The sequence below is a fragment of the Phasianus colchicus genome, chromosome 2, assembly GCF_987193195.1.
Source record: "Phasianus colchicus chromosome 2, bPhaCol1.hap1.1, whole genome shotgun sequence".
NCBI lineage: Eukaryota > Metazoa > Chordata > Aves > Galliformes > Phasianidae > Phasianus > Phasianus colchicus.
In genome coordinates this window covers 57683060-57695854 of record NC_143437.1, presented here as the reverse complement: position 1 = coordinate 57695854, position 12795 = coordinate 57683060, and the positions used below count along the sequence as shown (strand labels likewise).

Here is a 12795-nt window from a genome sequence, read left to right as displayed (position 1 = left end):
TGGTGTTTTAATATGAAAACTTATTGGGAATAAACCCCATACAGACATCAGTTTTCTGTTCTTCATTCTAACAAAAGTGGCATGACTTCAGTTTTTTGTTTGCTTACAAGGCTTGCTAAACATCATTGGAAATGTATCACCTCTACCTAAGTGAATTTATTTTTTCATTGTGCAGCCTTTTCAGAAAAGACAGGGATCTCCACAAAGTTGAAGGAAACTGCAAAAATGGATGGACTTGTTTTCTGTGAAAACTGTTACCACTATGGTACTGTAGAAGAATTTGTTCCTGAAGGGAAATTTTGCAGCCAAAAATGTGCCCAGCAAGTAAAAAACAAGTAGGTACTGTTATAAAGCATAGAAACAAAGAATTTGGCGTAAATGCAGCATGAGATAAAAGTGGTGGGATAAAACATTAATGGTGTGGCAGCCATGTTTTGGTGAGTCTCCAGCAGTTTATAATGTTCTTTCATTGTTTTTAAATTCAGTGAGTTATGAAACATTTGCTTTTTGTCTAATGCTGATGTTGAAGGCGGTCTTCTTTACTCAGAGAGTGCTGTGTTCTGCTGTCAGATGCAAACAGCAATACAGTCTACGGGATGTATGAATCAGTGTCAAACTCCCACCCTGTTTCATAATCACTGGAATTAAGATAATCAGTAATTAGATGGTTGGTGTGGTAAGTTAATTGTAATTAAGTTCAAGAGCTGTATTATAGATGACAGTGAGTAAAAACATGAATATACTGTGGTTTCTCAGTTCCTTTTCTTTGAGCTACTGCAGTTCATCTCATCATAAATGAAGCCTTGACTTAGTGGGTCCATTCCGTGTTGCATTCTGCATTACAGCAATCTTTAACATCTATGTTTTTGTGCATTTCCCCCATTTTTAGTTAATTGCTTCGCCATTTTCTATTCTGATTGCTTGTTTAGCAATTTGTTCAGTCATGTATCAACTTTCTCCAATTGGATTTGTCAGTCTTAATGATTACCTTTTCTTTCCTTTCTGTAAACTGCCTTGCAGTCCTAAACATTTCACAGTTTGCTTCTTTGCCAGATTTGGTGGTATGTGAGAAAAGACTATTTAAAACATGCTAAACCTGTTCAGTGCAGGCTGACAGCTGTCCTTTTGCAGTTCTATTGTTTGTCTTTCAGCTTAATTTTTTGACAGATGTAATTTTCAGTAGTTTTTCTAAGAACATATTTTTCATAATGCCATAGGACCTACAAGCACTTTACCTTTAGATTTACTTACATTTTACTTCTGTTATGAATATGAGAAATGAAATAATATTTTTTTTATCATTGTGTTGCTCCTGTAATAGAGAACCAAAGGAGGAAAAGCCCAACATGGAATGCAATGGGGATGATGAATCCAAAGTCATTCGGAAAAGAAAAACAAAATTACCTCTCAAAGAAGAGTCCAGGGATAATGAGGAGAAGAAAGAGAATCCCGATGAAACTGTTAGTATGCATCATAAACACATTTCTGCAAACATTTTAGTAGGAATTTTGCCTTATATTGCAATATCAATAGCTGTGTCACTGTGCAAGTAGAAGTGACTTCGTTACTCCATCAAAGACACAATAAGTACTTTGTTCACTTTTAATTATGCCTCCTCAGCACATTCTAACTGTTGACAAGTGTTAGAAACTGCTTTTTTTTCCTCTTCCTTCCTTTCTTTTTTTTTTTAAGAACAGAACAAAAGGAACGTAAAGGAAAACTGATGCCAATCCAGAATTGTTAGAACTGTAGTATAGAAAAACAAAACAATGTATTTCCCAATGCCTGTTACTTGTTTACACATGAGTAAACAATTATAGACTAGTAATTTATTTGCAAAGAAAGTTCTGTTACAGTTAAGGAGAGTATACTTTTGATTTTTGTAACGTAATTTGCCTTGGAAAAGCATAGCCAACAGTTACCAAGACTTTCTTTGATTCAGAAAGGGACATATGCCAATTGTTTGATTTTGGTGTTCTGACTTATGGTTAGTGGTGATTACCATAATCTCCACGAGTAATTCTAAAGATATAAAAACACACTAAAGCAAACAAAGTATCCATGTCCTGCTCTGATTATACTTATAGAGATGAGTAATCTAACCTCCAAGACTTCCTCACTACAAGGAAATTCATGTGGCTCTTGCTGTCATTGCCCTAGCTTGTTCTGGAGACTCTGGCTTGTGGTGACAGTTGCTACTTAAAACTAAATGCTGGAACTTAGGAGAAACATTTCATCTGTGCTTGAAATACTTTTCTGCGCCAGAAGAAGCAGCACACAGAGTCTTATCTGCTTTGTTATTTTTAGCAGTGGATGGGTTTAACAGTAGGAGTTGTTGTCCACTGTCAACCTCAAGGTGGCTTCCACATTTACACACACGTTGTCTTGTTCCTTGAAGGCCATACGTGCAAAATTTCTCACTCCTCTGTTTGGATATGAAGTATTTCCTGAAGGAGTAAAAATAGAAATGACAAATTGACTGGGATTTGGGTTTGTTTTATGCTGCAGTGTAATGCACTTTGGGGCACCTTTGTTTTTTTCCTTCTGGAGTTATTTTTCATCTGAGAACAAGATTTGCAGCAGCTTCCCGTAATGTTTGTTTTCCTCTCAATAGCTGTGGCATTACTGAGAGGAGCACTGTTTGGAGGGAGAAGGGGAAAACACTTGTTACTTGTTACAAGCTTGTTACTACACAAGCAGTAAAATAAATAAAAAGGATCAGTGCCATTTTATGTTTGCTTGAGTAATTATACATTTGAACAAAGCAGAAAAAGCTATGCAAAAGGTTTGCCTTCACATTATTTTGGAAGCACGAACATATCAAAGGTACAGCTATTTATGTCTATCTCAGTTGGTCCTACTGAAGGCTCACTGATCTGTCCCTGGCATAGACAAAGCTATGCTGGCTGAGAGCCAGGTGCTGGGAGTGTTCTGTCATTTCCAATGTGTTTGCTGTGATTTGTCACCCGTTGCTTGCTTTGTTTTTATTAGACATCTACAGGTTTGTCAGAGATAACAGATATATCTGGAAGCCGTTTAAATGAAGTCAAAGTTAAACCTCGCATGTCTGTTTCTTAGCTGTTAGACTTCTGAACTAACGTTTGTATTCTTTTTATTTAGGAGGATAAATCTGAAGGCAGAATTTTGAGGGTCTCGCAGAGAGCCAGAAGAAAACGAAAAGGGGAAATAACAGTTTTGAAACAAAGTAAGTTAAATTATGAAACCAAATCTCAAGTGTCACTTATTTATGTGATACCCATCTCTTGCTGTGGATTGCCAGCATTGCTTCACCAAATTTTTATCCACTATTAAATACAGTTTTGCCCATCTGCAAAAAGACAGTGTCAGTGTTATTTGTAGTAATTAAGTTGTAAGGACTGAAGAACTCTGAGAACAGAGTGGAAATGTTGGGGATATAAAATGACTCTCGGAGATTGATTGCCTTTTACAAAGAGCCAGTTTATATATGCCTGGCAGCATGGAGTCATATAGTAAGCGTAAATGTAGCTGATGCACAATTTAGATTTTTTTTTTCATCCCTCTAAAGAGTGCCAATATTAAGGGAAATCAGACCCATTTTGTTCCCAGATGTTGAAAGACATGTATTAAGCAGGAGTGAAAGTTTCCTTTTCTTTCCTGGGGGATCAATTTTGTATCTATGGTATGGCTGGAAATAGACACATTTATGGAACTGTTTAGGAATAATTGCTATAATCAGTCCAAAGGGAAATATACTGCATGAAGTGGCATAATAAAACATTTTTTAAATGAGCACTGTTTTTTCAAGCTGTTCACATGATAGATACTTTTTGGAAGATTCAGAAAATCAGAACTCACCAGAAAGCTACATCTTTGCTCTCCAGGGTGTTTCTTTTGGTATGCTGGGAGCCATTACCAGAAGTTGCCAAGTAGCTCTGCTGCACAGTAGGTATATGATACACTGATCGAGGATGCAATGTGTAAAAAAGTTACAGAAGATTCTCTTCCTGAGCTAGAATTACTCCTGAAATATAAATACCATTTCTGCAGTTGTATCCAGAACAGAGACTGTGTCAAGTATATTGGGATACAAGCACAAAGCTGATGCTGACTGGATGCTGCTGTCCACTGACAGAATGATTTGTATAGATTTGTCTTGTTTGTTTGTAGGGAAAATATGTGTTCAGAACCAAGCGTATAACTGTGTATTATTTTGCCAAGCAACACATCTCTTAAATAACAGAACAAGAACCCAGATAACAACTGGGTTAATCACAAGTAAAATGCTTTAAAAGCATTGAACGATCACTGTGGTTCTGAATTTTGTTATATTTTGGTTGAATTATGTCTTTCTTTGGGAGAGTTTGGCATCACTATTGTTATGGTTCACATTTTAAATAAAAAACACTTAGCCAGAGTATTATTTAAGAGGCTTATTTCTCTTGTGAGTAGCCTGAAATCAGAATCAGACCAGGATCACATTGTAGTTGATCAGAAATTCTCCTGCTGACATGAGCTTATGATCTGAATTGCTAAGCTACGTGCATGGAGGAGGCATTTTAGACAGTGAGCAGCAGAGCAGAGTGGAGGTATATGAAAATAGATGTGTACATGGCCAGCCTCACAAACCATCTGTTTTTGAAGTTCCTGGCTTTTGCTAGTGCAGTTAGTGCCTTATTTTGGAGCCCTAAAACCTGCTGCTCACTGCTGTTTCCTTAAGATGAACTATAATCAATAATGCATATGCAAGTATATGCAAATGTACATACTACCTAGTTTCTCTTTTATGTTAATGAAAAAAATGAGGCTGGAAAAAAAGGACTGGTGAAAGTTCTGATGGTCTGAAAAAATTACTGTTAAATCACTGCCTTTCTGCCCAAAAACATCAAACTGCATAGTGAGTACTGTCATAGAATAAAGTGCTTCAACTAAGGTTAAAAAAAGAACTGACTGCTATCGTGACTTCTATCCAATTGAAAATGCTTTACTGAATTGGAATTTTCTTTTTCTGAAGAAATTTTTTAAAATATAGACCTACTTTGTATGATTTGATCTCATCTTCTTAAGTGTGTTTGCAAATTGTACATCTGAATGCTTTTATAGGAGCAATAAGAGAAAAGAGGCAGAAGGCAAGATTATGTGTATTGTTCTCATCACATGAATGAACTTTTTCTTCTTACTAATCAAGACTGGAACTGATGGAAATGATTCTGTACAAACCTGCACGTTCATGGTGCCTTAAATCTACACAACTACTGTTTTCTTGAAATAAGTCCCAAGAAATACCATGAATGCATTTAATAAGACATAGATTTGAGATAGATATGCTATAAACATTTTTCTTTTTTTATTTTCTTAAGAAATTAACAGAGAAATCTTTTTTTATTCTATCTTTTACAGCTGTATCCTCTAAAGGGAAGCAAGTATGGTGTTGGGCATCCTATCTAGAGGAAGAAAAGGCTATTGCAGTACCTACTAAGCTTTTTAAAGAGGTATGACTTCTGAAGTTGAGATCATCAACTAGTGAAGATCAGGAAACTTCTAGGGAAATCAATTGAAATAAAAATAATGAAGTGTTACACTTCTCTAGTGATAAATGTATGTGATTAAGGCAATGCATCAGCAATCATCGAAGTATTCAGTGTGTAAAATTAGTTATATTTCTCTGCTTTTTCAAAGAAATGTGTAGTTTTAGTTAAATGCTGTTAGCTGAGACCATAGAAAACAGCTGCTTTTCCAAAGTCTGCAAGTTCTAGTCTTTCTTTGTAATATCTGAAGCTAAAAATCTGATATGTATCCTCATTTTTATGTGACATATCATTCCCTTTAAACATTCTTAGAAAGCTGGTACAAAGGTCGTCTTTCAGCTTGTTGCTTTGATTATATTACCTGTTTTTTTGTAGCTCTTGCTGAAGTTATATCTTTTATTACATCTGATACTAGTTTGCCTTGTTCCCATTTTGCCTGTCATCTGATTAGATATCACACCATCACCTCTTGCTTGTCCTTTGCCTGCTACGGTAGACTTTGTCGTTTGCTATTTCAGTGGTTTTGCTTGTGCTGTCTCTTGCTCAGATGAGAGCTCTGTATGCAAATCAGCAAAGCTTTCGTGCTGCTCTCTTTTGCAAAAGCTGGCAAAACATACGAACATTCTCAGCTACTGTACTTCTGCACTGTATAATTCTATCTATAATTTTTGATAATTCTATCCTTAACTTGGAGTCTCTTGCATCCATTTGTTTTTCTTTGCTTTACACTCCAACTATTAAATCTCTCTTGCACAGAGATTAGCTTTTCAGCTTACATGTGTGTGCAGCTGATCTTTAATTGGTTCTCCTAGACATTGCTGAGATACAAAATTGATTAAAAAAGTAAAGAATATTGCAGTGTAGAGAATCCAAAATTTTCTAAGTGCAAGAATGACAGTTACCTGACCATGATTTGTTGTGTCCCCCTGTGCTGTTCACTGGTTGAAAAACTGACCAAAAAATCCTGGTAAGTAGTGTCGCTATCTGAAATGTAGATTTCAAAAGTGTTGCTCTGCCTGTCTGAAGTTCCACGAAACGCTGCTGCAGCACACAGCTTTTTATTTAGTGTACACTACTTTTAACCCTGTAGCAGAGAGAAACTTCTTAATACCAATGAGAAGAGGCCAGGTAATATTACTTCATTTTACAGAGGGACAAGCAAACCACATGAACAATAGTGTTAAAACAAAAACAAACAAACAAAAACATACCCAGCAACAATTTTGAATCCTTGTTTCTTGTTTGGATTTTGAGAATTACTGTGTTTTTTTCCAGTTCAGAAGCAGTAATATTCAACAGGATTTTTTGTACTCTTTGTTAGAAATGGTTAGCATAATGGAGAAGCCTTCCCACTACCTGTTACTTAAATCTCAGACTCACTTCAAGGCTGCAACTGACAAGATCTTATTGTTCTGAAAAAAGGAAATTAACTGACCGTTGAGTTTTGTTTTTCTTCAATCTCCAGTTCCCCTAACACAATCTTCTGGGTTTTGTCTATGTTCTTGCACCAAAGAAAAACATTTCTAATTTTCATTTGCAAGCTGCTTTTACATTTACTCATTGTTCTTCTTTCTTTCCTTAATAATGTATCTTTAAATGTTTCTTATAAAGGAAATGCATGATAACTAAGTTTGTTACAGACTTTACCTCCGGTGCTGTATGACATAAGCATAATGTACAAAATTGAAATCTGTTAAATAGCATTAAAGTTATTGGGCTACTCAAAGTTGCTTGTTATTTTACTGTAACAGAAATAGTGTGTTGCCTTAAAAGTTTTCAATTTGACAATGGAAAGCATTGTGGATAATTCATGTCTCATATTTCAGAAAATAGCTGGGTGATATTTGTGTAATCTTTGTCACACTGTTTGTAGAATTTGAAATTTACAATGTATAATATACCCATGAAGGAAAAAACAGATCTGTGTCTTAATTGTTTTTTTTCTTCATATCTGCTTTTGCAAAAACTCTGTTACCTTTTTGGGTACTGTTCCTCAATTTCTTGCTATTTCCAGCATTTCATTGTTACATTAAAATATTTTGTTGTGATGCAGTCTGTTGGAACTGCACGACTGTTATATCAAGATGAGCTTGAAAAACTTCAGTTTATTGATTTAAAAAAAAAAATTACTGTTTTTACTTTCATCTTGAGTAAGTATCCAGAATTATACACATAGTGTAACTTTGTTAAATGTTCACAGGGAATAAAAACCTCAAGCATGGCATTGCTAAGATGAAATAACTTTTCAAATCCTTGTACTTTAGTCAGCCACTCTGATCTCTCAAACTGAGCTCTACAAAATCTAACTGGTTTTTAGGACTCTTCATCTATTAGCTGGCCCCTTTAGGCTGATTTCAGCTGGTCTAGTTCTTCATTTACCTTCCCCTTGACTCTGTATTCCTGCCCCTGTGCCTCATACTGTATTTTTTTTCTCCTGGACATATTATTCAGATGAATTGCAGCCAGAGCCATCAAAGAGAGGATTCTCATCCTTTCGTGTAGAGACCTACAGAGGTCTCACCTTTCATTGACTGTAGATGGCTGGATAGCATGTATAACTTTTAGGTAGCATAAGCTAGGTAAAACAGATCCTCTCTTTGTGTTTCTCTGTATTCATTTGCCAGAAGAGTTTTGGATATTTTGACACAAGTGTGCTCTGTATTTTTATTCACTTTCTTATTCCTCTACATTTCTTCTTTTGCTTCTTAAGATTTTGAGTGAATGGATTGTATGTTAACTGTATTTGATTTTCATTTGGTAATGCATATGTTCTTTTTGTATAAAAGTTTTTTGTTAGTATTCTAAGTTCAAGGAAAATCTGTGATGAAAGCATGCAAAAATAGTTTTAGCATCTAACTCTCTTCTATAAACAAGCATTGCCTCTTAGGGTAAGAAAAATACCCTGTATCTTGCTAATCAAAGACAGCAACAAAAAGAAGGCGGAGCACATGTAATACTTCTCTTGTGTTTTATCATTAACTGTTTAGGACATAAAAAACTCTGGATTTAGTAACTCATAGAAAACTCTTTCTGATTTTATTCAGCTTTTTTTTCTGATTTTCTTCTTTTCTCCCTTCCTTTCTTAAATTTAACCTTAATATCTGTAGCTCCTTTCTTTAATGAAGAACAAGGAGCATGATACAGGGAAGCCAACACCTTCCTGTTGAAAATATTCATTTCACTTTTTTTTTTTCCTAGTATGTTTTTCTGGATTCATTGTGATGTGATATAAGAATCATAGAATGGTTTGCATTGGAAGGGACCTTTAAGATCATCTAGTTCCAGCTGCCCTGGTTATAGGCAGCGACACCTCCCTCTAGACCAGGTTGCTCACAGCCCCATCCAGCCTGGCCTTGAGTGCTTTCAGGGAGGGAGCATCCACAACCTCTCTGAACAACCTGTTCCAGTGTCTCACACCCTCACAGTAAAGGATTTCTTCCTAATGTCTAGTCTAAATCTACCCTCTTCCTGTTTATAGCTATTTCTCTTCATCCTGGCACTACATGCCCTTCTAAGAAGTCCTTCCCTAGCTTTCCTGTAGGCCTCTGAAAGAGTAATAATGTTCCACTAATGCAAAAATCTTCACAGAAAATGAGGATATCTAGATTCAACACCTAAATGAGAAAATGGTGTTAAAGAGGCGATCCTTGTATAGAAAGGATACTTTGTATTTCTGCTTTACAGTTCATCTTTGTTGGTCTGAGATGGAGAAAAAGGCAATGTAGAGTATCATTGTTGTGATTATTATGGAAATGCTTACCACCAGAAAGTTGTGAAAGTGTCACTGCACAGGCAGAAAAATAAATAATTTCATTGTTAGAATATTTTATAGGCAGTTATTGAAAAAAGCTGGGGGCTAACTTTGTTCTCTCATTGGGTAACTTCTTCTAATTCCTTATAGATTTCCTAAATACTCAAAAGTTTTGCGTCATTCTAATATCACTGTGTTTTTCAATTTCTCTTTTCCTCAGCTATGTTTTTAAACACGAAAAACTTACTTTAAAATAATGTATTAATTCCTTCAGAAACACAAGTAATAAATAATCACTGCTGTTTTCCTTGTAAAGATATTCTGCTTTTCTTAGGTACTCTTTCAGAAGTATTGAAACTGTTCTTTTCCATTTCAGTATCAATCCTTCCCATACAACAAAAATGGATTCAAAATAGGGATGAAGCTGGAGGGTGTGGATCCTGAGCACCAGTCAATCTATTGTGTTCTCACTGTAGCTGAGGTAATCTCCTGGCAAGTGTTAGTTTGCTAAGAGCAACCATAGTGCGTAGTCACAGAAGAAACTCCACTGGATGAGTAGCTGCTGGAAGTAGAAAAATGTGAAGTTTCACAACTTATTCTTAGTGATTTTATAGAAGTTTATTAGTATTTTAGTTGGTGCATTCACTGATAAAAATATTTAGGGTTGTTTTTTTGGGTTTTTTTTTTTGGTTTTTTGTTTTTTTTTCATTGCAATCGTGCTACAATTTTTTTTTCAGGTATAGTGACTCAGAAATTGACTGTACTTACAACCTGTACAAGTTAGTATACAGTATAAATGCTTTTCATCTTTTGATGTCTTATGGTAATATTTTTCATGAGAAGTTTCTTTGCTTTTAAAAACATAGATGAGAACCTATTTCTCAATTACAATTTTTGTGTCTATTAAATGTACATTAATTTTTACAGTTTTACTAAAGTTCATTTTTTGGAGAGGAGTTGTTCTGTATAGTAAAATGGGGAAACAGAAATAGGTAGATACTCTGCTCTGTATCGGTGGTAAACAGCTGTAATTTCATTGTTTATATTTTAATAACTTAGGTTTTTTCATTCCCACTTCTGAATGACCCATGGTCATATTCCGTTTCTGTAGATTTCTTCTACTTTCTTGTGGATGCTGTATGTCAGTAGATAAGTATTGCCTGTGTACTGGATACTTATCAGTAAGTGACAGGTCATTTTTTTATGGCAGAATGACCTGTCATAAATTCTGAGGTAACATAAATCCTGTGTAATTCTGAGGTGACAAAATGAAAGTGTAAATTAAAAATATAATAGGGTGACTATGATGTTAAAAGAATTTCACTGATGACAGCAGGAAAAGTTATGGTATTTGGCACTCAGGAAGATGTGGATAACTTTAGTCTGGAAGAAAGAAAGTCTCCTATTTTTCACTTGTTCAATTATTATCTTATTACATTATGGAACAGTGATGCTCTGGGGCATCTCTCAGAGTTGACTTTTCATCTTTAATGACAGTTCTGGAGATCATGTTTAATATAGTCATTTTTGGAATTCTAGCAGTATTTTCTCTCAAACTGGTGAATCAGGATAGCTTCAAAGCATCATTATCTTCACTGCTCTGTTGACTGTATCAGATGCATATCCATAGTCTTTTATGGGATTTCTGTTTTATTCTGATGTTGGGCTGGAATAATTTTAAATTTTTAAACAGTAATAGCGGTATATAGCTCTTAGTTAATGCTAATTACCAGAAGATGCAGCACTCAGATTGAGAATACCTTTACTTCTTTATCACATTTTCTTTTTTACTAAGTTATCCAGTTCTAGCGTGAGCAGAGATAAAAGGCTGACTAAAAACACACTGTTAGTATGCATAATGCTGAACATAAGCTGTTATGCATAGGGTGAGGATCTTAAATCCCAAGTATTATATGCTCTATATTCTTGCTTTTAGGTTTGTGGCTACAGAATACGACTCCACTTTGATGGATACCCAGACTGTTACGACTTCTGGGTGAATGCTGATTCTTCAGACATTCATCCTGTTGGATGGTGTGAAAAAACAGGTCACAAGCTTCATCCACCAAAAGGTATTCTTTAGTTTGAATTGAATGCATTTTCTCAGATTGAGACTATCTTTGTAATGTTGTAAAAAAGTTTTTGGCAGAAATGTTTTTGTTCTTTTAGTCAGAATATTTGAACGTATCAAATTAAACCGTGTATTAAGTCTTGCTAAAATCTTTAGATTGAAATCTTGCCTTTTTAATTTGGTGGAAATTTATAGAAAGCCAGGAACAAAATGAACCAGAGAAGTAGTGCATAAGGCATTAGGAGAGAAAGTTAAGCAACAAATGTAGACCCCAAATGAATTATTTTTGTAAGTAAACAAGCAGCAAGCTTGGCAAGTGAGAATCTTTTAGCAGAAAGTCTCAGGACATTTTCATTATTACGTATTAACTGTGCACATACATTGTTGTAGACTAATAAAGATAGTGCTTTTGCCTTAAAGAATAGGCTTTTAATAGATACAAAAATAGGAATGAAGAGATTGAGAGTGAGAAAAAATTTTACAACCTGAAAATGTAATCTACATGTAGTTTAAGTAAATGGCACAAGTGTGTTGAAATATTTTGAATTTGCTTGTTTAATTATTTCATTTCAGGTTATGTAACTATTTCATTTTGTTTTGGAGTGTGTCTCTATAAAACAGTACTATCACAAAAGAACTAACAGACTCCTTTCTGGGGAGGGAAGAGAGTGTGTGTAGAGAAAGGAAGCAAGCCCTGAGTGCAGGAGAATGAGATAAATTAATGGGGTGTTTTGAAATAGAGAGAATAGGGTAATAGGCCCTAGAACATTTGCAAAATGATGAATATAGAGAAAAAGATGTACATTATGAAGTATTAAAAAACTGTGGATGCAAGTGCTCAGATGCAGAAAGTAAAATTAAACCACCAAAACGGTATGGGCTGAGGGCCTGCCAATGAGGAGAAGGTGGCATTTCTTTATCTGAGCCTTGTAGGAATATGAAGGAACATGGGCTACAGCTCTTCTGAACTCTTCACAAGCTGCTCATTGGCTTCAGGGCAAGACTGCTCCATGCTGCCACTTTCGTACGTGCCTTGTTCTGCATAACTGGCTGTGTAAAAACAGTGATTTCTTGAACACAAATCATGTTTTTTCTCAGGAAGTTGACTTCCAGTAGAGTAATATGTAACAAATGAGTTCTAGAGTTATTGATGTTACTAATGCAAACTTTGTACGTTTTATTTTTGTGGTGAAAATTTGACATCTTTTTCATCTTAAATGCCTCATTTAGAAAGCATAATCTGTTAATCACGAATTGTTGGTATTGGAGGAAAGTCTTCTTCCAAGTCACTTTAATGAAATTTCTTCATTTTCTAGTCTTACTTCGGTGAGATTGTGTTTAGTTTATTTTTTCACCACATTGAACCAGTGTAGCTCTTTTACTTAGGAAAGTCATGGAGCCTATCAGAGGAGCTGAGAAAGATACCCCGGGAGAAATGTGGAGGTACTTGTCAGGAATCTGTTTGT

General features: G+C 35.3%; 1 protein-coding gene across 10 annotated transcripts in view; it reads left to right on the top strand.

Moving 5' to 3' along the window:
• L3MBTL3 (L3MBTL histone methyl-lysine binding protein 3) overlaps positions 1-12795 on the top strand; it is a 76309-nt gene that overhangs the window by 25399 nt on the left and 38115 nt on the right. For 9 of the 10 annotated variants that reach the window (XM_090135802.1, XM_031610425.2, XM_090135799.1 and 6 more), the window contains 6 exons: positions 176-335; positions 1322-1460; positions 3121-3205; positions 5380-5471; positions 9635-9739; positions 11195-11330. In XM_090135802.1, coding sequence (XP_089991928.1) covers positions 176-335; positions 1322-1460; positions 3121-3205; positions 5380-5471; positions 9635-9739; positions 11195-11330 — 717 coding nt within the window. The remainder of the gene's footprint in view (positions 1-175; positions 336-1321; positions 1461-3120; positions 3206-5379; positions 5472-9634; positions 9740-11194; positions 11331-12795) is intronic. The other variant, XM_090135804.1, reaches the window with a different exon arrangement.